The 26,872-nt window shown below is 41.8% G+C and overlaps 1 protein-coding gene and 1 non-coding gene across 2 annotated transcripts; both read left to right on the top strand.

Annotated features, from left to right (window-relative positions):
* Positions 1-1,426: 1,426 nt before the first annotated feature.
* Positions 1,427-24,189, top strand: KPNA4 (karyopherin subunit alpha 4). The gene is made up of 17 exons (XM_075268727.1): positions 1,427-1,712; positions 10,123-10,167; positions 11,644-11,733; positions 12,527-12,556; positions 13,227-13,279; positions 14,203-14,298; positions 14,391-14,476; positions 15,025-15,111; positions 16,796-16,965; positions 17,374-17,418; positions 17,507-17,638; positions 17,763-17,891; positions 18,384-18,488; positions 18,583-18,654; positions 19,427-19,589; positions 19,871-19,965; positions 22,280-24,189. The coding sequence occupies exons 1-17, from the start codon at positions 1,644-1,646 to the stop codon at positions 22,376-22,378; spliced, it is 1,566 nt and encodes a 521-aa protein (XP_075124828.1). The 5' UTR covers positions 1,427-1,643; the 3' UTR covers positions 22,379-24,189.
* Positions 17,013-17,297, top strand: LOC142198732 (small Cajal body-specific RNA 7). The gene has a single exon (XR_012715390.1).
* Positions 24,190-26,872: the final 2,683 nt, after the last annotated feature.

Here is a 26,872-nt window from a genome sequence, read left to right on the forward strand (position 1 = left end):
GGCGGTGAGCGTTTTGCGCTCTCCGCCGCGAAACCGGGTTTTTTAATCCGGACACAAAGTCGGACATGCAGTACTCTGTGTCCGGATTAAAAAATCCGGTTTCGCTCACGGCCGGACCCGGTCTGAGCTTTCCGACTTCTGGCATGCAGAAGACGGAAAGCACAGAATGGACAGATGAACGCAGGTGTGAACCTAGCGTCAAACTGAATTCAAATGGACGGATGGCATACTGATGTGTGAACATACCCTAACATTGTTAGCTTTTGCCACAATGCTTGGCCAGTAGCAAAGCATTGTGGGAAATAATCACTGATCTTGATCCAACCTAAAAAGATCGTGTTCGGAATTCTGATCACAATCGTGAAATTTTCTCGATCGCCGATCGGAATCCTATCTTTTCTGAACACGATCGCTCAACCCTACTGTATTACTAACCACTGAGCCACCGTGTGGCCCCTAGATTGATCATTTACACAGTTCATTACAAAGTGTATTGTACTTGTTTGTATTATATACGTACACTCTTATACTGTATATCTTAACTCATATATACTGCACAATGGAACCTATGGTGGTCTAAAAAAAATTGTAACAATTAACAAAATATTGACTGTGTGAAAGTGGTTTTAGTATAAGGCTCTATGCACATGAATGCATAAATGATATGTGTGCCATCTTGCCTCTGTACACCCACTGACTCTTCAGTGAACTTGGGCCACTAAAAGGACAAATATAGGACCTGTCCTGAGTTTGGCCCCGGACTGATGTTCCCATACACAGACCAATTCGGGTGTGTACAGATCGTAGACAATAAGGTTTCATGCCCGTCTGCTAGCAAATTTTATTTACAGCCATAGAAAATAATAGATCCATTCACACAACTGTTTTTATCCACGGAGATATGACAGATCCATTATACAGAATGTGCTGTTTCTCAGGTCTCACAATAGACTCGAGTCTATGAAGAATCTATAAAGCGGGATTACCAGGAATTACACATGGCCATGGAATAAAGTACTTTCTCTTGGCCAGTGGTATGCCGGCGGTGAAAAACACGCCTAACACACAAATAAGCGCACGTTCGTGTGCATAGAGCCTTAGATTCACTCCATTACTTCTCATTAGCCCGACCACTCCTGATGAGTAGCCGTGTGACTCTGCGCAGTATACAGTGAGTTGGAACCCGGTACTTTCATGTATGACCCCACCCAGCCCCAACTATCCCCGCGCAGGCGCCACACCTCCGGAAGTTGTGCTCTTACACAGAGCGATTCCTATTCTTTCGTTCTATGCTAACTGCCCGGAGCGCATACAGCGCCCTCTCTGTTCGGCTGACTAACCAGCAACCGGAAGCCTTGCGCAATTCTGGCCCCCCCAGGGTCAGCGGGTAGCCAATCAGCGCCGGGGATTCCTGTCTGTGGGCTGAGTCATTTTCACCAGTTCGAGGCTTTCTTGTTACCGGCATTCCGCCCTGACGAGCGGCAGGAGAGCTGGTGGTGACAGTGCTTACCGGAGAGGCGGCGCTCTAGCGGTCTTCGTCCCGGCCAAGAGAAGCATACTACGGCAAGGCGAGCTCAATCTGCCCGAGTCGTCTCATTCTCTGACACACACGGGCGGCTGACAGAGGCCCCGGCGCTCCCATCATGGCTGACAACGACAAACTGGATAACCAGCGGCTGAAGAATTTCAAGAACAAAGGCCGCGACCTAGAGGTAAGTTATCGGCGCCTGCTCCGCCGTGTGTCCGCCACTGGCCTTACCCGGCTCCTGCGATCCCGCTCTGAGGCGCAGCGCTCCCGGGCCCAGCTGTGACGTCGCTGCCGCTGGGGCCTGACGGAGGAATGTGGGGCCAGGCCTGGACGGAGGAAGGGGCGCGGTGGCGTTGTGGGAACCGATTCTGGCCGGGGCTATGTGAGGGCGGCTCCCGGGCTTCAGTGGGCGCAATGCGGGAGTCACCCGCCAGTAATCCACCGCCCTATACCCGGGGCACGGCATGGCGATGTGGAGGAGGCCGGCTACCCGGCGTCTATGAGGCCTTGGTGCCGGCCTAGTCCTTCTCGCCATGCTTTGGTTCTTAGGTCTGCCCGCCGAGCTGTGTGCAGTGTCTAGCCATTGTCTCCTCCCTGTAGTGGGCATGCTCTCTGTTGTTGGCCGGGTTACCTCTTATCTCCATTCACTGTGCATCTGTATACAGTCTATTGTTACAGCTGATGCCTATAGGGCCCCCAGAGTCATCTGTATATAGGTGGTCGATGCTATTGTGTAATGGACAGTTCCATATGGAACAAGCTGCTGATGGTTTTGGTGTCACCACCCCCCCCCAGTGCTTGTGCCAGATAATGGTTCACATCTCCCACAGATAAGCTATCTATGGCGGTGCTCTGCAGGCCTGTGCTGGAGTATGGTGGGTCACTATAGGATAGGTGGATTGTTGGGTAACAAGGAGGGATGCCGGAATAGCAGTCTCATGTCTGTGGCTCTCCTGTGGGAGGTGTAGTCTTATCTTAGTATATTCCTATTTTATAATTCAGGTCCCTTTCCATCATTATGTAAATATGTGTCTCCAGTCCAGGAGGTTCCCCAGCGGTGCCCTGCTGCTGATGGCCTGTGCAAGTCTCCACCGTTTGGCCTATGTTCTTGTTGTCTGAGAAGTTCTCTTCTGTGGTTGGATTTCACCTAAACTGATTTTCCTGTATTTAGGATGAATACTCGCATCCTCAGCCATGTCTTTAGGCTTCTATGGGTGCCTTTTACTTTAGTGGAGCCCACAGAGCACTATATGAAGCTTTACTATTATGTCAGGGAATAGTGTTTGCATTTTCAATATATAACTCAAGTTGGGGGAATCCAGTGGGTAAAAGGATGGTGATGGCCTATAATCTCTATTGAAACATCCTATATGTGTTCCCGGTTCTAAATAAATAGGTTCTCACCAAAAAACAAACAAGAGGATGAAACCTGTGTTCAGGTTTCCTTTTGGAGAACCAATGTGATTAAAAAGCAGTTACTCGCAGACTCCATGGACTATAATGGGGTCTTCCACCAGAAAAATGCAGAAAGAGGTCCTGGGTGCAGATGGGAACCTAGCCTTTACTAGAAGTCAAACAGATCAATATCAGTCCAGGAAAGTGGGTTTATCAACTCAGGGATACATTTCCAGCATGCTCTGCTAAGGAAGGTATAACCAGGGGTAACATGGAAACTTTGCATTTATTTTCATAGTGAACACTCTTTGCACCTATTTTAAGGTAAAGGAAACCTAACTTGTAGCCCAGTAAAGGTAACTTTCTATTATACTTTGCTTCAGTTGGGCTTATAGAAGAAATATTTACATATAAAATGGTGTTGCGTAGTAGGCCCATATAGGTTTCCAGTCATTAGATATAAGCTGGATTGTTCCTATTAACTGATGTGTAGCCAAGCGCTCTAAATGGCGCAATGAAACATAAAGTATAATGGGTAGTCTGAAACCTTTTGTAGGGTCTGTACCCTATATAAACCCTAAATAAACACATTTAACCCTTAGTTAATATGTATATTAACATAGCCTATAGTGTGTGTTTCGTTATTGTATTACATAGGTGGGGGCTGGTGAGCAGTTCTTCATTTGATACAGTTTCTTAAAAAAACAAAACCCAAACATGACCCTCTCCATACTCCTAACCTGTTGCGTGGGTCAGACTTGGTGTTCATGTCCGTGTTGGTATAACTGCTGCAAGTCCATTCAGTAAGAATGGGATCAGTAGTGACTTCTTAACATAGTACAAGTAGCATCTGGAAGAAACCTGAATTGGGATTGTACATTTTAGGACCCCTTCACATGGAGTTTTTTTTTTTTTTTTTTTTACAAAAGCAGCCCATTCATTTCTATGGGGAGCGCACGTATGCAGGCTCCCATAGAAAGCAATGGGATCTGTTTTAAACGCTGCTGATTCAGAACGTTTGCACGTTCAGAATCAGCCAGCATATACTCCGTGTGAAGGGGCCCTTAATGTGTACGTAGGTAACTGAAAGACAAGAAGATTGGAGTGAGCAGGCTTGTGTAGCCCCTCTGCTGTGTACCTGAAGACTGATCCCGTGACTGACGCCTGTGTTTAGTGTTATTGACTTGAACAAACATTGTAGTTTACATTTCCTCTGGTCTCCTGATCCTGACAGTTTGTTTTGTACATGAATATGCGGTTCCTATACTACCAGCTGATGTGCTGATAAATGCTGTACCCTTATTGGAAATTAATGGGAATTTTTCCATTAATGACACTTATTCACTATACTATAGAAAGAGGCTAAGGGTCCCTGATATCTGTTCTCAAGGACCTATGGAAGTCAATGGAGTATGTGCACCACTGCTTTATAAGGGCCTTATTAGCAAAATTATACTGTATGACCCCACGTATGCCTGAATAGCCTAAAAAAGCTAATTCAGGCACCGCTAATATTATTTTAACACCCCCCCCCCCCTCCCGTTTTAAACTAATACCCTAAAAACCAATGTGCAAATTATACTTGTCGTGGGCGGTTCATGCACTGGTGAACGTCATCTTCGGTCCCATCCATCTTCTTATCTTTCTGCGGGTGCTCCGAACTTCCATTAACAAAAATGGTGTTGGCGCGTGCTTAGTAGCGCTCCGGAGGGAGCGACACTGTACACGTGTGGGATTTGAACACAGCCTGCAGGAAGATAAGAAGGATGGAGGCAGGGAAGAGAAGGCCCGGGAGGACGTCACTGGAAGAAGACACCAGTGGAAGGCGGGACCGAAGATGACGTCCACCAGCGCATGAACCACCCACTGCGCACGGTAGGTATAATTTGCATATTGGTTTTTAGGGTATTAGTTTAAAACGGGTGGGGGGGGGGTTATAATAAGATTAGCGGTGCCTGAATAGACTCAAACAGCATAATTTTGCTGATGGAGCCCCTTTAATGTGGGTCCCAGTTCTCATAGTCCCAGAGGTTTCTAGCCTGATCATCAGTAGCCAGATAACTATCCTCTGTCCTGTGACTAGGAAATAATTAATTGTGGGGAAAATTCCTTTATTTTAGGTCTTTTAGCATGTGGGTGTAAAACAGTATTTTCCTTTCCCCAGTGGCATTTAGTAGGTTTCTCCCTTAGCTATAGTGGTATATGAGCCTGCTGTAATGGAGGACATGTATGGACCTCTTGTGAAAGCTTATCATGCATGTGACTCAGTGTGAAGATGTTTGCTGGGTGCTAGAGATCTGATTCTAGTTACTGTAAATAGCAGACTATGGCAGTCTAGCATTGCACTTGTACTTAGATATAAGCACTATACAAGTATACAGAGTGTAGCGTTCCACTGAAGCCCTGATATAATGACTGCTCCATTGTAACTGGGGACATCCATACTATTCTGGGATTTTACACACCTTGATAAATGCCCAACTACAGAATGAATGTAGTGTAAAGCATTCCACGTCCTAAAGGACAAGGCTGTCTGAATCCCAATAGGATCAATATGGATGTGGTTGTAGCAAGCTGTTAATCCAGGTGTGGAATGTCACTGTGCTTAGCAGGATAAGGAGTCGGGTTGGGGCCAGTTTAGGGTGGAGTCGCTGTAAATGTCTGATAGATCTGTGGCCCATCTATGGTGTCTCACTGAATCTCTATAAAAATGAAAGAAAAGAATGGTTAAGAATGAATGGCTAGCCTGATAGCAGGTCCCTGAGGTGGATATGCCATAAATGTTCATGGTGGGAGTACACATTTAGGCTAAGGCCCCATACAGCGAACCACTGCTGAATTTTCCTCTGGACTTTCTGCCTCTATTCTACCTATATGGAAAATGCTAGAGTTTCTGCAGGTATGAGGTACATGCAGCTGTTATTTATATTTCTGTGATGTGTTGATTGCATTAACCAGAATCCCATCCACTTTGCAGATAATAAAAAAACTGTTTGTTTGTTTTTTTGTTTTGTTTTTGCAGCAGATCAAAAACTGTTTTTTTTTTTTTTGTTTTTTTTTTAACATGTGGCCATGGTCTTATGGGGCTTTCCCCACAGATGGCACTTGACCACCAGACCTAAACAATCAAAGCCACTGATGGTAAGTGTTGATAATGCTAACTAAGAGGTTGCTACACAGAAAAGGTGGCATATACATTGTCCAATAACAGCCAACCATCTAATGTATATAGGGTATATAACAGCTACCTGAAATGTATGGCCAACCATAGTATTGATTCATTCATTGTAAATGTAAGGGAACCCACTGAGAGCAAAAAAAATCAGAATCTGATATTATGGTGAGTGGGATGCAGGTGTAGGCTGGCCCTCCTACCTAGGCTCCTCTGGGGGTGATAGGTGTGTGTAGGAAGTATTCTTGGGGTGAAGTCTTCTCATAGTAGTTAATGCTGAAGGTTGCACAACTCTGTTTTCCAGACTGATGTACGTTTCTCTGAGGAAATGTCACAGCACTTGCAAGTTAGTCTATTTCACAGAGGACATTGACTTTGTGTCTTTTGGAGACAATATCAGTCTTTCTGTTCTGTGTATGAAAACAATTTTACACATATACATATCAGGCCTTATGAAAAAGTTCAGTAAATCCGTCCTGTGTAGGGAAGCATTGTTTTTAGGGGAGATTATCTGTCTATATAGCAGTACTCAGAGTATGTATGGCTATTTGCTATCTGAGCATTGCTTTACAGTCTAGTTACATATCATGGGTAGTTTTGCAGTAATGGCATTTCAGCTGCTGCATATAACGTTTTCTAGTCACTGACCACACTCAGTTCTTGAAATTTCAGAGAGGTAAGTGTGAACTCCACCAGCAAGCTGCATGAATTTCACTACTTCCACTTTTACAGAAGGCTGAACATACTGTACAAGCTCCTTCAGATTGTCACAACGGTTTGGCTTCTCATACGTCTAACGCTAGGTTCACATAAGTTATACATATGGAGCCACATTTATCAATATTTTACTGTTAGATACTGCAGAACATCTTTTATTGATTGTTATAGTTACATTCATATTGGTTTGTGAGAAGCAGAAACCTAACTGACACGTATATTAGAATATCACTAAGTCTTAGAGAAATATCACAGCAGTATGTGAGGGGAGCTTACCTGAGCTTGTACATCTGGCTAGAGCTGTCCAAAGACCAGAGGGAAGTAGGGGGGAGGACATGCTGCCAGAACTGAAGATCAGGGGTGAGGTGAGTATCATTTGCTCCACCCCCACACATCACAACCAGGGCTTCTTCCTCTGTGACAGACTTCCTACATGGTTCTTGTTGTGGTGCTCAGTCTCCTTATTTTCTGCATTTCCCCTGTCACACTCCATAAAGGGTAGGGTGCATGTCCTTTGAGATGTACCGGTATATCTTCAGACCCCATGCTCATTAGAATACCATTCTGAAAATATTGAGATGCGAGTCACCAGAGACCCACTTGGGTGGTGACAGGTATTGGGTAGGGCTGTGCGATTTTTGCCTATGTATGCAAAGCTTATGGGCGATTCTCAATTTTAAAGGCAGTCTGTCACTGAGGTGAAGCATATTAAACCAGCAATATAGATCAGGATTGCCTGAAATTTTTGCTTCGGTTGCTGATATTCATTTATTTCACAATATGCAAATGTCCTGTCTGGATCAGAGTACTGTACCTGCCTTCAGTGCTCCAAACGGCTGTGTGAATATGTCCTCATACCCCCTCTTCTTCGAGTGACAAGATCAGGGGCTATTCTGACATCTCACCTGGGCCTGTGTTCTTCCATTTGTGCTGTGGTATTAGAACAGCGCCATATCCGGCTAGCCTGATTTATATGTGCTGATGTAATATGCTTCTCCCTGGTGACTGCCTTTAGTCTTGTTTTTCTTGTTTTTCCTTAGTCAGTCCAGTGAGCTGGCACAATGTGAATACGGCAGGTATATTTTATGCAAGCTTTCTTCTGCTACTATTCACTATATTGTTATGATGATTCACGTGATTCTCTGAGATGGCGGGTTTAGTGAGTAATTGAGCGGCCCTGCTGCCTTGAGGACACAGCATGTAGGAGCTGCTTTTCAGTAGTGTTACCAGTGCTTCTCATGTACAGTAGGTGTTGAGGTCGGATGTAGCACACATAGTTATGGTGTATTAACAGATAGGCATGTCTTTGCAAGGACTGCGTTTCTTGGGCACGAAAGACCTTTGCGTGGAACTTATATTTTCTGTATTTTACTTTATTTTGGAGTATGATTTACAACATATGTTGTTCCATTTTATTCTTCTGCCCCTTTGTTATGCCATGCTAATGTTTTGGTCATGTCTATTTTTTATTATATCCATCCATTCATGTATATTACTTTAAAACATTATATAAAAAAAAAAACTATTGCAAAGACACACAGCTTGTTTTTAGGGTGCCTGTATGTGTCGTGGTAGGTGCTGTTACCAGTTTTGTGATGTGGTCACACTTGCAGATGGTTCGCTGCTTCACTTGTCTTTGCTGCATGGCTGAGAACTGCATTGTAGAAACGATAGCAATTTTTCTGTAGAACAATGTGTAGTTCTTGGCCACTGAGTAATAACCTGTGCATGTATGGCAGACCAGAAATTGGGCACTACTTGTCTCTGGTAGCTTTTTCTTCAGTCTGTGGCACTCCTATTGCTGGTGACGTGTGGACTGTCATGCTTTACCCCCCTATGATCTGTTTGATGTGGTTTTAATACAATTGTCTATTTTAAACCTCATGCCTTACATTATCGGATTTCAAAGTCTGTCTAAATTTATACCGCACACTCATGTCCCCTGTGCCTGGCTTCTGTTGTAGGACACTGTGTACTTGGGGACCATGGCTCTTGTCCAGTGAAGCTGAATACTGAATTGAAGATGTATTTCAATAATGTGGCTGCAGTCTGTGTCCATACATTCAGTGGTTGCACGCTGTTGCTATCCAGTCTTTGGCCACGTGGCTTGGACAGGTGAAGTCCGTAGTTTCCGGTGTGCAACCGCTGCATTTTCAGGCACCTAAACCACTTGTCCATGTGACTGGAATAAGGATTTTTTCCTTATACCTTTCTTTCTCTGCACTCTTATTCGCCCAGAGATTTGTTTTTGTTTTATGGGAGCGCTTAGTATCTCCCTAGTTAAATGAGCAGCGATGGGCTCTACTCACAAATTCTGCCTAGTTACAGTAATGTCTGCCAACCAGACTCCATAATAAGCTGTCAAGGAGAACTTACTAGTTACAATGTAAGCACAACTTCATCTACCTCCTTTTATCTATCATGTCATGTGTATTAACTGATGAGGCATAAAAGTATTTACTGAGAAATTGGTATCAATTGGTCGTCCAGGTAGGTTTTTTTTTTTTTTTTTTGGTCCCCTTCCAAACCGGTTTCATGTGTTCTTTTGGGTCATATACATTATACATCAAAGGGTAGTCTCAAACAGTCTGTAGGAACTGTCCTGTTCATCCATTACATGTGTCATCTGCTGTTGAGCGGGGGGCAGAGAATATAGCTTCTATTTAGAGGACCTGTTGCCTCTTCTGACACGTCTGCCTTAGTGAATACTTTTGTTTCCCATAGCATAGGCATTTTTCTTAGACTATTTGTGTGTAGACCTATACCCGACTGTAAATTCCTCTGCCACTGTGGTCCTCCCTTCTGGGTGTAAGTGGTCACCACAGCCATTCACTGGCCTGCATGTAAACCACAAAACCACTTGGGCCAGGGATTGGCTGCAGCTTTCAGTTGAGCATGATTGTCACGTCATTGCTATGGGTCAAGTTGGTGATGGAGATCACCATGACTGTGGCAAAGGTGAAAAAAATAAATTACACCAGTAAATGAGCATAAATTTCTTACAACTTCACACTATTTTGATACAAAAAAAACAGCTAAAATTACTTCAAATTTAAAATGTACTCCAGTCTTTCGTTTCTGACAAGGAAGCAATATAAATGGAGCATGACACCTCTTATGGGGTGCTAGAATTAGGAAACCTGAGCCTCTTAATTTTGGCGCTTATGTGCTCAGTGCCCAAAAAGGGAAGATTCATGTTATGGAACAAACAAGACATTTCAGAGTCTTGGCGATAAATTGTCAATACAGTAAAGGTCTGTGTGTTTCCTGGCTTAACTGTTTTTTTTAATCTTTTTTTTTTTTTTTTCAGAGCATGAGAAGACAGAGGAATGAAGTGGTAGTGGAGCTAAGAAAGGTATAGTAACTTTCTACTCATCTGCACTGTTCTATTATAATATACGAGTGTCTAGTCAGAAATGAAAACTTCTGCCTCTGGAACTGAAAGCAAATTTGACTTGTTGGTCATGTTTGATTTTGATGGGGCCACTCTTGTCATCACTCTGTGTGAGACAAGTTCAAGTCAAAACTTTGTTAGGGTATGTTCACACAGAGTTTTTTTGCAGGCGGAATCCGCCTGCAAAAATGGCTTTTGACTTCAATGGGAGCTACTTGCTTTTTTTTCTTTTCCTTTTTTTCCACTAGCTAGTAAAAGAAAAAAGAAGCAACATAACCTATCTTGCTGCGGATTCCGCAGCTGAGTCGGCCGTGGTGTACGTGGCTCAAGACACGCTCCTGTTTAAGCCCTTTCATTCAGGCCTAAACAAAAGTGGGATGCTGCATCGGCATCCTGTCGCGACTAGCCATGTTCTCAAGGTGGAAAAGGTTTCCACCACCTTTTCCACCGTGTGAACATACCCTTAAAGGGTTTCTCCCATCTCCCTTTTTCAGCAGCGTTGCCTGTTGTCTCTTCAAGCAGTCAAAACCAGCTACCCCTGCTCGCTGAACTGGAAACTATGAAATATCACAATATAGGCTTTGCCTTTACCAGGAGAGATTTTTTATTTTTTTTTTTGATTACTAGAAATCTGATATAAATGCATATCATATATATTATGCACAGTAAATGTATTTTGTATTACACAGGTTTGTATACAACACTAGCCAGAAGGGACTCTGTTTTCTTTGTGATTACATAAAGCCCTGTCTATCTCTGGATCAGCTAACTGCAATTATTTGAATGGATTGTCCTGCTGGCAGAGCTGTAGATAAGTGAGAGCTTCCCCAGAGAACGGTGACTGACTTCATTTGTCCAGTCTTGTCAGACAGGTCTGGCTCCATGGAAACTCTGTGTAAACAAAGGGAAGAATAATTTCACAAAGCAGCATTGCTAAACTATATATTTATGAAAACTCTTGAATTTATATAAGCTAGCAGTATATCTAGGATCGTTGAAATGGGAATACCCCTTTAAACTTTATTTGATTAAAGGGACTTTCTTGAATTTTACTATTGATGGCTTTTCCTTAGAATGCCAGCAATAGATCGGGGTGGCATCAGACTCCTTAGGATCGGGGGATTAAATTTCTAATCGTGAGCTACTGTCTACCTGGAACCTTCACGATCCTTTTGTACAGAGTGTTTTACCCCTGTTCGGAGTGTAGCGTTGGATGCTGAATGCACACCTCTGCTCACTCTAATGTTCCTGGCATAACCCCTTTTTAAATAGGGCTGAGCTACAGAAACACTGCATGTCTGATGGACAGGCTGTCAGTCATTAAGAAGCCTAAGGATGGGTCATTAGTGGTAAAACCCCCAAAAAGTTATTTAATTCCATTCTCTTGGAAGTTGCTGCAACTTTATAGTGCTAATGTGAAATTCTTATTTAACATAGAATAAGAGAGATGAGCATCTGTTAAAAAGAAGAAATGTTCCCCATGATGACGTCTGCGAGGACTCTGATGCGGATGCAGATTTCAAAGTGGTGAGTATGGTGGAAATGTCTTGTGCACGGGTGTACACCTTCTAATCCTTGCCATAGTGCAGGTTAGAAGTGCATTTTGAAGGTGGTACGAATGACATGTTGCAAAAACTTTGATTTATGTAATCTTTTGTAGCGGCCAAATATAAATTCAGTCACTGAAAAGGATGGATGGGTCTGCAACACTTGAGTGCTCTTTAAAATTTCACTTTTAATCCATATTTCGTTTAAAAATAGACAGCGGGTATACAAAAATCATAGTGAAAACGTGACTAAAAACCACAATCGCTGACGCATTTCAGGACGTCAGTGTCCCTTAATCATAGCATAGATGGAGTGACTGCAGTTCTATGAGCTAGGATTATCTGCTATTCAGAACTGAAGTGAAGTTTTTTTAATGTTGGAGTTATCAGATCACTGAACGACAGACTGAGGGCCCCACATTGCAGAAACGCAACGTTTTTTTTTATTAAAGATTTTGCTGCATTTTTTTATTTTTAGAGCCAAAGTCATGAGTGGATTTAGCAAACTTCCTTTATATTTTTCATTCTTTTTCAAACTGCTCCTGACTTTGGCCCAAAGAAACACAGCTAAATTTTCAGCAAAAAAAGCTGCGTTTCCGCACTGTGGGGCCTCAGCTTTAAGGGGTTTTGGCGCTTGAATATCTTAGTCTCGTTGTTATGGAAATAATTATGATTATGTTCACTTTTTTTTTCTTTTTTTATCTATGAAATTAATTTCTAATGCGTATGGCTGCAGTTGTGTAACCAGTATTTATTTATTCCCCCCCCTATAGCAAAACACCTCTTTGGAAGCAATTGTGCAGGTAATGTAAATAATAGTCTGCATTTGGTTGAGATGACCATGTCATGGGCTCTTTTCACTTCACCTATTTTCTTTTTAGAAGTCCTGTACAAGCGAGGGGAGAGATTTGCACATGCACAGGCCCCCATCCAGATAGATGTAGATCTTTGGGGCCCTATACTTAGTGAGCATGTATCTTATGAATAAAAATGCCATATGGGAATATTCTTTTATTGCCATATGTACATAAACCTGTGCAGCAACAGGTCTGTGGAAAAACTGCATGGGAGGAACACATGGATCATATCGGTGTGCGACCCCCTGCCTCCACAGACCCTTTAATTTAATTCCGTGAGACCAGGCTGCAAATAACAGATATAGGAACCCTTCTGTGTTTTGCCCCAGGTTCATAGACGCATACACAGACCCATGATAATACGTGGGCATATATATGAAATTAATGCATGAGTATGTTAGTTGTGGAAAAAAAACCCAAAAAAACAGATATACACACATGTGCTAAGTGTAGGTCTAGTTAATGACGTATGTAACTTCAGGAGAACACTTCTAGCTTCTGGTCATTGTATCCCTGTGGACAAGCATGTTGAATAAATAGATATAGTGTGAACACAGCCTTGTGAGGTTTTTTTTTTTAATTTATTTTTGTTGTTAATCTTAATGTTTTGTTTCAGAATGCATCCAGTGACCATCAAGGAATTCAGCTCAGCGCTGTTCAGGCTGCAAGGTAAATTGTTTGGCTACAGAAATGAGGTTGAGACCAGTTTTAATGAAACAGCAATGTAAATAGACAAAATATTCAAGCTTTTCCTCAGTCTTTCGTTACTTTGAGTCTGTATTGTCTCATGTTCAGAGTAAAACAAAATGGTAGATAAAGGGGTCTTCTGTGTCTCAGAAGCCCAACCATGTTCACACACACTGTCCCGATCTCTGCCTCCCATTGATAACAATGGGAAGTAGAATCCGCAACAATCCCAAACCCTTATATTCTCTGCAGGACAAGACCATTGTCAGTCTGCAGGATTTTTTTTTTTTTTTCATTGCTCCTGAAACAGTGGAGGCAGGACAATCACCTGTTTACTAGTATCTTCTATTTCTTTATAGGGTTTTTACTATGAATGTGGTGTTGGCCAGTTAGCAATATGAAATATTTATATAAAAAAAAAAAAGTCAAAGTATTGGACTGAAGCCTCTCACATAATCTAGTTTATGCCTTGGAAGCTCCTCTCTGACTTTGATAGATATGGTGTATTGTTATTGACCAGTCTAACATTACACCAATTATAACCTTGGTAATTTTGGCACATATTTAGGAGTGGCATCACTTCTGAAACCCTGTCACTTTTCAGAAAAGCCACAGCTCTGTTGAACAAATTAAAGTATCTTTAAAAAAAAAAAAAAAAAATTGACATGTTTTAAGCACCACAAGACAGTGCAAATTATGACTGAGCTCTGCGACTCTTTTCTTGGTAAAGCTCCTTCCAATGAATGGACGGGGTTGACTTTAGATAGCAGGGTGTACATGGTACAATAATCTTAGAGAAGTGATATCATAGCTGTACTTAGTGAAAATCTACAGGTGACATGTGACTGATTTATTTCCATAGTTGAGTTGCTTTGTTTGATACTAACATGGCCCTTTGTTAACAGGAAACTTCTGTCAAGTGACCGTAATCCCCCAATTGATGATCTCATTAAATCAGGGATTTTGCCAATTTTGGTCCATTGTCTAGAAAGAGATGACAAGTAAGTGTTCTTTCTTGCCCTCCTCCCCTTTTTCTTCTAAGACAATGATTTGTACTTATGCATTTTTATTTTATTTTTTTTTCTTCCCTTAGTCCTTCCCTCCAGTTTGAAGCTGCATGGGCTCTCACCAACATTGCTTCAGGAACATCTGAGCAAACACAAGCCGTGGTCCAATCACGTTAGTATATACAGCTTATATGTTAGATCTGCCTGTCAGAAAATTTGCCCAGTATTACAGCCAGTATAAGATGGTCGACAGGTTATCTTGCTACCGTTCATAGCTGTTTTTTCTGCACGTCTGGAGCTTAACCACATAATCTGTTATACAAAGTATATAATATAATGAAGGATTCTCAGTTCATTGCAGTATTGTGGAATAGGGCTCACCATCTCTAATGTGCAAATGTCTGTCTAATCTGAATGCTATGGTCTGTGCTATGACCAATCCAAATGAGGTACAGCATTCTTCATTGAATTGGATTGCATTGATGGCAAGAATTGGGCTGTGTCCTATTCTAGTCTTACGGTCAAGTGGCAAATTTGATGGCATCTCCAGCAGAGGTGTAGCATAAATGTGAACCATGTAATGTTATCTACTAAGAATGGTCATATCCACCATCAATGTCTTCATCAAATAACATATAACTGAACGACCAGCACTTACTTATTTTATAGCAATCATCTGTCTTAACTCTGTATAAATTTATTTAATATTTTTTTAAATAGATGCTGTTCCTCTGTTCTTAAGACTTCTGCATTCTCCTCATCAGAATGTATGTGAGCAGGCTGTGTGGGCACTGGGAAACATAATTGGTAAGTCATATACTGTGTTGAATTATTTATTATGGAATTCTAAAACATTGAAATTGTGTTTTGTGGGTTTTTTTTTTTAGGGGGTGATTATATTATGGGGTTTTCCCAGATTTGTTTCTCTCCTTAAGAGAGTCTATCAGTATCTAAGGCCAACACCTGGCCTTGCACCACTGGGTGCAGGGGTGGGTGTGAGCCCACCGTTAACTTAGATATTAAAGGATAGGTCTTTAAAGGTCATCAGTTGAAAATCACTGGTGTGGGGTATAACGCCCAGGAGCACTGCGGATCAGCCATTTAAATCGGTGGCCGCACTCCCTCACCACTGCTTAAGTTTCATAGGCCATGTGACATCTTGTTCATCAGTCACAGGAAATCCCTTTCTGTGTTGACTCACATTAACATTGCTTTCCCATATACTGTATATACTCGAGTATAAGCCGATCCCCCCTAATTTTACCACAGAAAAACGGGGAAAACTTATTGACTTGAAGGGGGAAAATGAATGACATCCTGTTTGTGCTCATGTTAATCCTAGCTGACTTCTGGTCTATATGGTAAAACCCCAGATGTCACGTGGTCTGGGATATTACCATATAGGCCCAAAGCCTGTGGTAGTAGTAATAGCCTGTTGCCATACAAGCCCAAAGTCTGTTCTAGCAGTAACAGGCTATTACTACTACCACAGGCTTTGGGTCTATATGGTAATATCCCAGACCGTGTGACATCTGGGATTTTACCATATAGGCCTGAAGCAAGCTAGGATTAACATTGGATCCTGGAGAGGTGAGTAAAACTGTTTATTTTCTCACCTCCCCCTGGGGCTTCGATTATTATACTTGGGGGTCTGAAAAGACCCCCGAGTATAATAATAGCGGCTGGGGCTCGGGCCTAGTCACTGCCAGCCTCTGTGGCCTATAGTATAAGGTGACGCTGGGGTCGGCAGTGAGCAGGCCTTGGGGAGAAACAAACATTAAATTCTCATACTTACCGACCTCGCGATGCTGCTCCCACTGCCGCCGATGCTCGTCTTCTGCCGTGGCTGCTCCTGCGTGATGACGCCACCTGTGCTGAGACGCAGTAAGACGTCATCGACATACGCAGAGTGCGGGCCTGAGCTAACGTGGCCACGTCACCCGGCGTGTGTTGTAGCTGGCGGAGGGTACTGGAGCGGAGGCCCGATGCTGCGAGTCAATACGGTCGTGTCAATTACCGTATTGACTCGAGTGGTAATTTCACTGGTCCGTAGTAAAAGACATCTGTGGGAGGCCGCTGGAACAGCGCTGCTGCCAATAGGTGGTTGGTGAGGCAGCGCTGTCTCCAGGGCCGCCTTAAGATGTTTCCAAGGCAGAGAAGATGCTCTGGAAACCTCTTGGGGTGGTCCTGGAGGCAGCGCTGCCTCACCACTCTCCTATTGCTGCTCCAGCACCCTCCCACAGATGTCTTTCGCTGTGGACCAGTCATGTGACACTTTCAATTACTGTATTGACGCGAGTATAAGCCGAGGCGCACTTTTTTTCAGTACAAAAACTGTGCTGAAAAACTCTGCTTATACTCGAGTATATACAGTACATAATGCAAACACTACAAAATATTGTTTTAGTTTTAGGCAAGGGGTCTTTTCTCATATCAAGGCTTTGGTTTCAAGAATTTGGCCTTAAAAGTGTTCCTCTGATTTTCTCTTCAGGTGATGGTCCACAATGCAGGGATTATGTTATCAGCCTTGGGGTAGTGAAGCCTCTGCTATCATTCATCAATCCATCAATACCCATTACATTTTTGAGAAATGTCACTTGGGTAATGGTAAACTTGTGTCGGCATAAAGACCCTCCACCACCAATGGAGACCATTCAGGAGGTAAATTTACTTTTAGACAGTAGTAGTAGTATATTGACTGCTGTTCTTGGAAGTGATGAAATAGAGAACAGGGTATTGGTGAGTGTGTGTGTATATAGTAACATTCATTACTGTAATTGTTAATTCTGTGTGTGTGCGAGTGTGTCTGGTTATTACAAGGGGACTCTGAAAGAGTATTGCTGATATCGGAGTGCATCTGAGGAATGTTGTAAGAAGAGGGGCTTCATAGCAACAATTCCAATGATTAGAGCCCCCAGAGGTCTCCTAAATAACCTGTCTACCCTAGTCTCTGACAGGTTTGCCTAAGTAGTCAGACCTGTGTTCTGATCCAGACAACTTCTGCAGTAATTCAGTCTTTTACTTCCCTCTGTATATTTATAAATGTACTTTAAACTTTGTTTTTTACAGATTCTGCCAGCGCTTTGTGTTCTCATTCACCACACAGATGTAAATGTAAGTTTCTGATGTTTTGTCCCATTTCTAACTTTTGTGCAATTGTGTTATAATGTGAAAATAAACTTTTGTCTGGTTATGTCTCTAGATTTTGGTGGACACAGTGTGGGCACTCTCCTATTTAACAGATGCTGGAAATGAGCAAATTCAGATGGTAATAGATTCTGGGATTGTGACAAACTTGGTTCCTCTTCTAAGCAATCCAGAAGTAAAAGTGCAGGTAAGTACGGATGCTAGAGCAATGAGCAAAGTCGTTTGTTTTATTTTATGGTCAAGTACAACTTGTGTATTTGATATGGTTTTTGATCATCAGATATGGACTTGTGTATGTGTTTGTCTTTTAGACTGCTGCCTTGAGGGCTGTAGGTAATATTGTCACTGGAACAGATGAACAGACACAGGTTGTTCTGAATTGTGATGCACTTTCACACTTTCCAGCATTGCTTACTCATGTCAAGGAAAAGATTAACAAGGTAAGTCACGACTACTTGAACTGCTTCCGTAGATAACTATAGAAAAAGGTTTTAATGTTTTCCCTGGCACCTGGTTTGATCATAATTCTGGTCAGATGATCATCTCAGGAGGACTTGGTCGTTGTTTGAGAAGAAGCTGTCAGCTGGTTTAACTGAACAACTTTCAACTTTTATATAAGTAACTAAAATAAATTAATGTCAGTAAAGGCTATGGGACGCTTTTAACTCAAATTTCAAAATATAGGTCGTCCTTTTTTTTTTTTTTTTTTTTTTTTTTTTTCTCGTCTTCACAGATCCCTCCATACACTCTATAAATGTATGGGGGATATATGAAAACAGGTGCTTCTTAGGTGCAAAACGGCTGTGAAAAATGGCCATTCTGGACCTCTGTCTGAATGTAGCCTTACTGCTGGTTGTGTTTGAACCTTTCAGTGGGTTAACATTGTGTAGTGAACAGTTTTATCCATTAAACCAGTATTCTAACTCTTACAGGAGGCAGTCTGGTTTTTGTCCAACATTACTGCAGGCAACCAGCAACAAGTACAAGCAGTGATTGATGCCAACCTTGTACCAATGATCATCCACCTTCTGGATAAGGTAAAATCATATTTGTAGTGACACAGTAGCATTCATTCCATTATTTTCTTTTCAATCCTCTAATGAAGGTTTGGCGTCTTTCTTTTTCAAATAGGGAGATTTTGGGACCCAGAAGGAGGCAGCATGGGCTATAAGCAACTTAACAATTAGTGGAAGAAAAGACCAAGTAAGTACTATGATATAAAATCCTGTTCATGTCGTGAGTCAGTGCAGTATTTCTATGTTGCTTTTAGATTCGTTGTAATTCTAATTTGTGCTCAATATAGAATTTAGAAATTTAGTTAATATTCATTGTCTTCTCCATGCTTCTTGCTATCTGAGATAAGCATTAAAGGGGTTACCTGCTTCTGATCATTCCTATTGGCTGAGACAGTCTCTTGATAATAAACTCCTTGCAGAGTAAAGTTCTTTCAGCCCCTTCCCAGTTACTTGCTTTCGCCATCTGTTATCTAACCAGTTTCCTTGAATGTGGCTTTTGCAATGGTCTGATAGAGCTGAGGTAGAAGTTTTATGCATTCATGTAGTCTTGGGCTTGGTTCACGTACTTGAAATCTGCAATAATTTACTGTACAGTGCAGGTGAATGGATTTCCATGCTGTGGGAAACATTGCACAGATTAGGGCAGAAAGCAATTTTTGAAATGTAAAAGTTTCTCTTCGAATCCCGAATAACAGCACCACTTAATTTACTGAAAATCCTGGTTTTGCTTCATAGCGCTGGCCACTAGGTGTCTCCCTTTTATATAACTTGCTTTCCGCAGCTTATCGTCATGTGAAGTCCGTCTCTATCAGGAGAGATTGAGATGGGTTATGGGCACTGGGGTTGCAGCTTTGCCTTCATGGTCTCAAGCACTGCTCTTCTCATCTGTGAGACTTGTTTTTCAGAATTCACAGTATTATTTCTATTAATGTTGTGTTTGGGTGTTTTTTTTCCCCTAGGTTGCATATCTTATCCAGCAAAATGTGATTCCACCTTTCTGCAATTTGTTGACTGTGAAAGACGCCCAAGTCATTCAAGTGGTGCTGGATGGATTGAGCAACATATTAAAAATGGCTGATGATGAGGCTGAAACTATAGCCAATCTTATTGAAGAATGCGGAGGTTTGTGCTTGTTTTCCCTATTTTTAGGGTTTTTTGTGTTTTTTTTTTTATAAATAGGATCATTAGTGAAAAAAAATATCTACAAAAATGGGGGTCTGCAAGTGCTCCTGAGTGATGCACTTGTGTGGAGTGGTGGTGTGTATACTTGGGCATCACTAGATTTTATTAATTTGTACGGTTTCTGATCTCCAGCAGTCCGTATAAGTAATTGGCGTGGTGACTAAACATCTCCACAAGTAACCCATTTAGATATTCAGTAATTTGTGAATCCATCTTCACAGGCTTGGAAAAGATTGAACAGCTGCAGAGTCACGAGAATGAAGATATCTACAAACTGGCATTTGAAATAATTGACCAGTTTTTCTCATCAGACGATGTAAGTAGCCATAATGTCTTGACAGAAATGCGACTAATGTCCATACTATAAATTCTTTTCTGTGAAGTGGTCATTATCAGGTCTAGACAAATTCCAAGGTCCCACAAATATTCTTACTGAGCTGACTCAGTGGTCTTCTTCCAATGGCGTATTTGTTTAGCTATTTCAGTTTTTTACAGTGCCAACCAAATGAACGATCAGAGGTCCAATTCAAAGACTTATCTGTAGCATGTTCTTAAAGGAAAAGTTCTGTGGTAGCTTTCACTAGAAGATAAAATTACAATATTTAAAGGATGTTGGGCCCAAAATGCATCTCAAACCAGTAATAGTGCTGTGTAGAGGCCTTTAATAGAAGCAGAACCATAAGTTTACCGCAGATTGAGGAATCAATGAAAAGAGAGCCATTTTTACAGAAATGTAAGTTATCCTGATTTACCAGATTTGCCTGCAGACACAGCTCGAAAATGTCAGTAACTAAGGAAAGACATCAGGCAAAGGAGAGCCTGCATCTATAACTTACTTGTATGCAAATCTGTGTTAATTTACTTAAGACTGGAGGGTGAGTTGGTAGACTCCCTTTAAGATCTCATGCGATTGAAGCCCCACCAGTTTACAGGCTCTTTTACACTGGTCAATAAATAGGGTAGTGTTCTCCGTTATATGGGCTTTAATTAATTCTCAACCCAAATGTTTGCATTTGTCAACAGCTCATTTGCCCTGAAAAAGACTGGTCTTGCATAAATGTAGAGTCGCCAAAAAAACCCCAACCCCTTGTTTTTCGATGTATATGATGATGCTTAATAAGGTTATTTTATAGTAATGCAGGTTATTCTTAACACCTCAAAGCATGTAATAGAATTTCCTTACTATGTAGTTGAATTGCACACAATGTAAATTTAAAGGGGTTGTCCCATCACAAGGATCCTATCTATACTGCTTGTTAATGTGGATATAAGACTTTTCCTAAATGCATTGCTTCAGCAAATCTGCTTTGTTTGTCCACTATCTTAGTTTATTCAATTCTTTGTGGCCACAGCCCTGACTTAGCTGCTCATGAGTCAAGTGATGTATCTGCTGCTCTCAGGGGGGAGGGAGGAGGGGCTAAGTGCAGGGAGCGAGCCTGTGTATCTAGCTATTCCTGTGTCTACACCATGTGACCAAGCTTCCTGCTATCAGATAGGGGAGAGGAGCTGCTTTCATTTCTTCTGTTCTCCCAGTTATCAGGCTAGCTAATTCAATTGTATTCATTATGGCAGAGACAGGCAGGCTCTGTATGTAACACAGAATGGAGTTGCTCCTGCCTGTACTTCATAGTCCAATATGGGTGGGCGGAGCTACACACTAATTTGGGGGCGGAGCTAAACGGCAGGTTGCATGTGAAACCCCGCCCACCAAATGATGCAAGAAACCAGGAAGAAAGAAGATTTTACAGCAGTAAAGACTGCTGAGTATGTGAGGTGGGAATACCCCTTTAACCGGAGGCCAGTTAACATGTCTGAATCTGGAGGGAGGGTCATGTTGGTGGCAGTCAATGCCTTAGAGTACCCACAAACAATGCAGTCATTGTTTGAAGTGCAAAAATGGTCTAGTACTGACTATAGTAGACCTCTGACACTAATGTATGCAAACATGTCTGTGACCTCACAGGAGTTATACAGGAAATAATAAAGCTTACCAATGCATTCCCTGCACCATATAAGCTTCATTACTAATATATAAGTAGGGCCCCAGTACCTGGATTACCTTTGCGGAGCACAGTGGGGTTCCAGAAGTCTCTATATTGCCTCCTCTGCTGCCACTCCCATTTATGTGACTTTACTGACTTTACTCTACTCTGGCTGCAGGTCCATTGAGTAGAGTGAAGTCAGTCATGTAACAGTCTCCATGACAGGCATAGAATTAATCTTCAGCCTCCCCTGCTCTGCTTGGCAAAGATAATCGGCGCTCCAGGAAATCTGTTTATGTATTAGTAATAAAGCCTATCTATTGCTGGGAAAGCACTGGTAAGCTTTATTTTCCCTGTATAACCCCTTTCAGTTTTTATCTTCCATTTTTAAGTTCAGCCATTTACATGCCCACTGTGTCACCAGAAGGGGATTACAGGACTTGCCTCTCCAGAACCAGCTGGCTTTTTACCACTCAGATGTACAGCACTATGTAGTGGCCATGCTGTTTAGTGCAACTCTCTTTAGTTTACTTTACTATTGATGCCCAGTCCCATTAAAGTCCTGGGAAATTCCTTTAACATGCTTTTTGTTTAACATGCTTTATAATGTGTGGATATTCATACACTATTTTATTTGGTCTTCCATAGATTGATGAAGATTCTAGCCTTGTTCCCGAGACAATACAAGGTGGAACATTCAACTTCAATTCAGCTGCCAATGTACCAGCAGAAGGGTTCCAGTTTTAGGAAGAATGGTTGGAAGTTAGGTACAGTGCAGCACTGAAAACTGGTTTGATCCATCAAGCTTGGCTCATGGGATCTGCTGCTGCATTAAATCGGAGACGGAAATGTGCGGACTTCATTTGGATGACAGTAAAGACCAAATGATGTCAAGATGGCGAGTGGGTGCGAGTGAGAATGAGTGGCAAATGTAATGAAAACTTCACACCGAATGCTTATATAGGTTGTGCAGAGGAAAAGGGCTACAGGTCAAAGATCTTCAGTGCCTGAGAGGGATCATTGATCTAACAGAGCAAATGAGGAAATGCAGTACTGTCGTCATCATCAAGCCTTGTAAGCATAAAAGAAAAACACATGGGTAGGATGCCCACACAAGTCCAAGGAGAATAAGCCCAGGCCTTGCTAAGAAGCTCCGTATGAATGGACAGCATTGAATGAATGTCTGGACACCGTGTTGTGGAGCCAGGCTCATTTTACAAACGTGAGGCAATTCACTCATGAAGCAGACTCCCAGTCCAGGAGTGGCGTGTGTACGAGAGTATGGGTGTGGTGCTGTATGTGAACGCATGCAAGCTTGAATCGCCTTCAGGGGGTTGATCCTAAACCTAGAAAACAATAAGTTCATAAGTGTTACCTTACACTGGACGTCAAAACAAAGACCGCTATAGCAGCAGATTTTGGTTTACTCTTGCAGCCTGTGTGCTTTCTTTTTACACTTCTTTTTTTTTTTTTTTTTTTTTCTTTTTTTAGTTTCTAACTTGTATGGCTTGTATATTTTAAGTTGCTTAGAAAATAAGGAAATTGAAGAAGGCAACCCTGTGCATCTGCACCAGATAAATGTTTGATGTTATGCAGACTGTTCCATATCATCAAAGCTGAATTGTGTACAAAAAAAAAAGACTACGCATGAAAAGTCGAATTTTCCCTTTATTTTCTGTTTCTCCCTAGTACGAGATGCCATACAGAAAAAGGTGGTTACCCGCAATCCTTTCATTTTCATGAATATATTTGCATGTGGCAACGAACAGCATAGTTTTATTTTTTAGATACATTTTGTTGAGTCCTGTACAGATGTTTCAGTTGTGGTAGACACTGTGCCGTGTTCAATCCTGTTAGTTCTCAAACATTTGTTTTCTATGAAAATGATATGGACACTTCTAAAAAAAAAAAAAAAAGATATTTGGTGCATTTGTACTGCTACATTCAGATTATTAGGAGGTGTGATTTAGATGTAAAAACTGATTCATGGTTTCAACACCTTTACTATGCCGAAGCCCTTACATTGTTTTAGAATCTTTTTTATCTATAGATGTAGGCAGCCATGAACAATCTATCTTGAGCCACTTTAGGGAGATAACTTTGTATTTTTTACAACTTGCATTGAGCGTATGCAAGTGACTTTTAATTGGAAGACTGCCTCTATGTGAGGTAATGCACACTAAATTCTAAGCAACAGGGATTTCTAGAAATAGCAGAACTCTTTATAAGGTGGCTCATTGTAGGAAATGCTGTGCCTTCCCTTTGAGCACAAGTGTTGCATGAACAACAAGTTGCTAGAAGACATACAACTATAGCCACCATTAGCATCAATATCTATACTTTTGTGTTAAAGATAACTGGTAAAACACTGTAGAGTGGATACAGATTATTTTGTGAATCTTACTTTGTTGGATTAGAGTATTTTTGCAGCATTCCTTGTCATCTGAAACATGGTTACAGTTTAATCTAGAAACAGAATCTAGCTAGCTTGTAAACTTATTACTGTAGAAGACAAGCTAGGCTGTCGTGGGAAATAAAGAGTAATCCTTAAGACACAATTTCCGATTGCTTTTTGTCTTTTCTTTTTCCTCATATCCTGAGTTTAGATGCAAGAGAAATTGTATAGCTTTGTGGTAAAGGTACAGGTTGTGCTAGGGTCTGGCTGGAAAATAAAAATGGGTGCTAGATCTCTAATCTTGCTACTAGTCCAAAAGAGGTTTTTTTCGTCACACAGAAAGGTGACTCGCAGCATCTAGATTTTGTAGACTCTGAAATATCTCTATGGGGGAGATTTATTAACAGTCTAAGGGTGCATTCCCACTACGGATACGGTGACTGATTCTGAACGTTAAAACATGTTCAGAATCAGCGTGTATAAAGCAGATCCCATTAATTTCTATGGGAGCCGGCATACAAGCACTCCTCATTGAAATGAATGGGCTGCTTTTTTTCTCTAAGAGCGCTCCCATTGAAGTGAATGGGAAGCGCTTGCATGTATGGCTCAGAATGAGCCGAACGCCGGGCCCCTTCACACGGCGAGCCGTACACGCGAGCGATTCCCATTCACTTCAATGGGAGCGCTCGTAGAGAAAAAAAGCAGCCCATTCATTTCAATGGGGGAGCGCTCGTATGCTGGCTCCCATTGAAATGAATGGGATCTGCTTTATACGCGCTGATTCTGAACGTGTTTTAACGTTCAGAATCAGTCACCGTATCTGTAGTGTGAATGCACCCTAATAGTGAAATGGTCTTATTTGCCCACAGCCATCATAGCACAGCTTTTGTTTAGTATTCTGTTCCAGAAAAAATTAAAGCTGCACTGTGATTCGTTGCGGTGAACAACTAAGGCGGTTTTGCCTCTAGACCACTTCAATCTACTCCTATGGTTAACTTGTTCTCACAACATGTGGAGAAAAGGGGCTTCCAGTCAGTCAGATTGGTGGCCCAACACTTGGGACGTCCACAGATTAGCTGTTGAAAGTGGAGGTAGTGCTTATGTAAGCAGCACTTGTCTCACAGGCCATGTCACGTTGCACCTTTTGGGTGGGTGGGTGGCATATCTCTATCTACAGTATGTCACATTAAACAGCAGCAACACTCTGGTCTGAAGTGAGCCTTCAGTTTATTGATGTTAGAGGTTGGCTACTGTTAACTATGTATATGGCATTTCTATATTTCATAAGCCACATCCCCTTGTTGTCTCATATGTTGTCCTCATAAGATGAGACCGTATGTGATAAGATGCATCCCTCAGCCTTCTCTATTCAGACAGTCTGGTGGTACACATGTAGTTAGTAGTTATGTTTTATAATAAAGGAGGTGACATGCCCCTGCATCAGCAGCCATCTTTTAGGTATGCCACATGGCTACTGAAATATAATATCAGAAACCTAATATCTGTTACAATTGAGCTGGCCAACAATATCCTTTCCCATTTCTAGCTGTTAGACATTGCCATAAATGATCCGTCAGACTACTTTGAGGGGAGCGTGCTGATGGCTGTATGCAGTGATCTCGCAGACCTGGATTATGTGGACAATATTGCAGTACCTGGCAATGGTTAGTAATGGTAATAGGTTAGTTTTTATTCTAGCTAACTGGAGTGTATGAGGACAAACTCCTAGAGCCCCTTTATCAACAGACATGACAAGAAGTTAGCCTGGATATCCTTATGAAATTCACATTTTACAATTCAAGCATTCCAACATTGATAGATATGCACAATCTATATCTATATATCCCTACTTCCTTCATGACCACTTTTTTTTCTTTTTTTTTCTGATCCACCTATATAGAAAAACTACAAAACTGGGTGCAAATGAAACTGCTACATTGCATTTATAAAGTTGCTTTCTTTAAAATCCTAGAATTTTATAGAAGTTTTTCTCTGCTGTTACATATGGTCTGCTTGTAAATGACTCCTGACTGATATCTGCGTATCTAGCTTGCATAGATGACCCAACCTTGTTCACACTTCCTGCACTGCCACAAATTGTGTGACCTAACCTTAACACATGGTAATGGTCTCCTCAGTAACTGATACATTATCACGGTAGTTTCACAATTTACATGACTTTTTTTTTTAATGTAGTTGGCAAAATTTGGGCGCTTAATTTTCTTAAAATGGTTAAAGGCGTTGTATATTTTCCTAATGCTGCTATGTTCCATGAAGACACAGGTCTATGCAGGCTGCATCCAAGGGAAGCTAAATGGTTCGCCTTCACTTAACTGCATAACCAGCTCACGGTAAGGTTGTTCTCACACTACATGAGGCTCAGTACATGTCTGCACCTTATATCTAGCCTGTACCTTAAGGTGCTAGAGTCTCCTAGCGTTCTCATTATGTATGATGCTGAGTGCCTACCTCCTAGCGCCATACTGTGCTGTACTATAATCACTATGGGACAGAATGTTGCAGGGTGGTAGGGTCTTCTAGCATATGACTATAATGATGGAGTCTCCCTCTCAGCATATGGTACAAGTTTAGGGTCCATTCACATGGAGGAATTTGGTGTGGCATTTCAGCGCTGAAACTTCTCACCATTTTCCTCCATGAGAATGGACCCTTATAAGGCGCTCACACGCACAAAAGCCTCAGTAGTGTGAAAGCAACTGATGGTGTGCTTGCATATGGCATATCTGTTGCTGAAATTTTGTGACTCTGAATGCGATGATTTCTGCAGCATGTGCATGGATTTCTTGCACGCATCATTGAGCTGAATGGGAAAGTCCTAGAAATTT

Source organism: Leptodactylus fuscus, chromosome 3, assembly GCF_031893055.1.
Source record: "Leptodactylus fuscus isolate aLepFus1 chromosome 3, aLepFus1.hap2, whole genome shotgun sequence".
Classification (NCBI taxonomy): Eukaryota; Metazoa; Chordata; class Amphibia; order Anura; family Leptodactylidae; genus Leptodactylus; species Leptodactylus fuscus.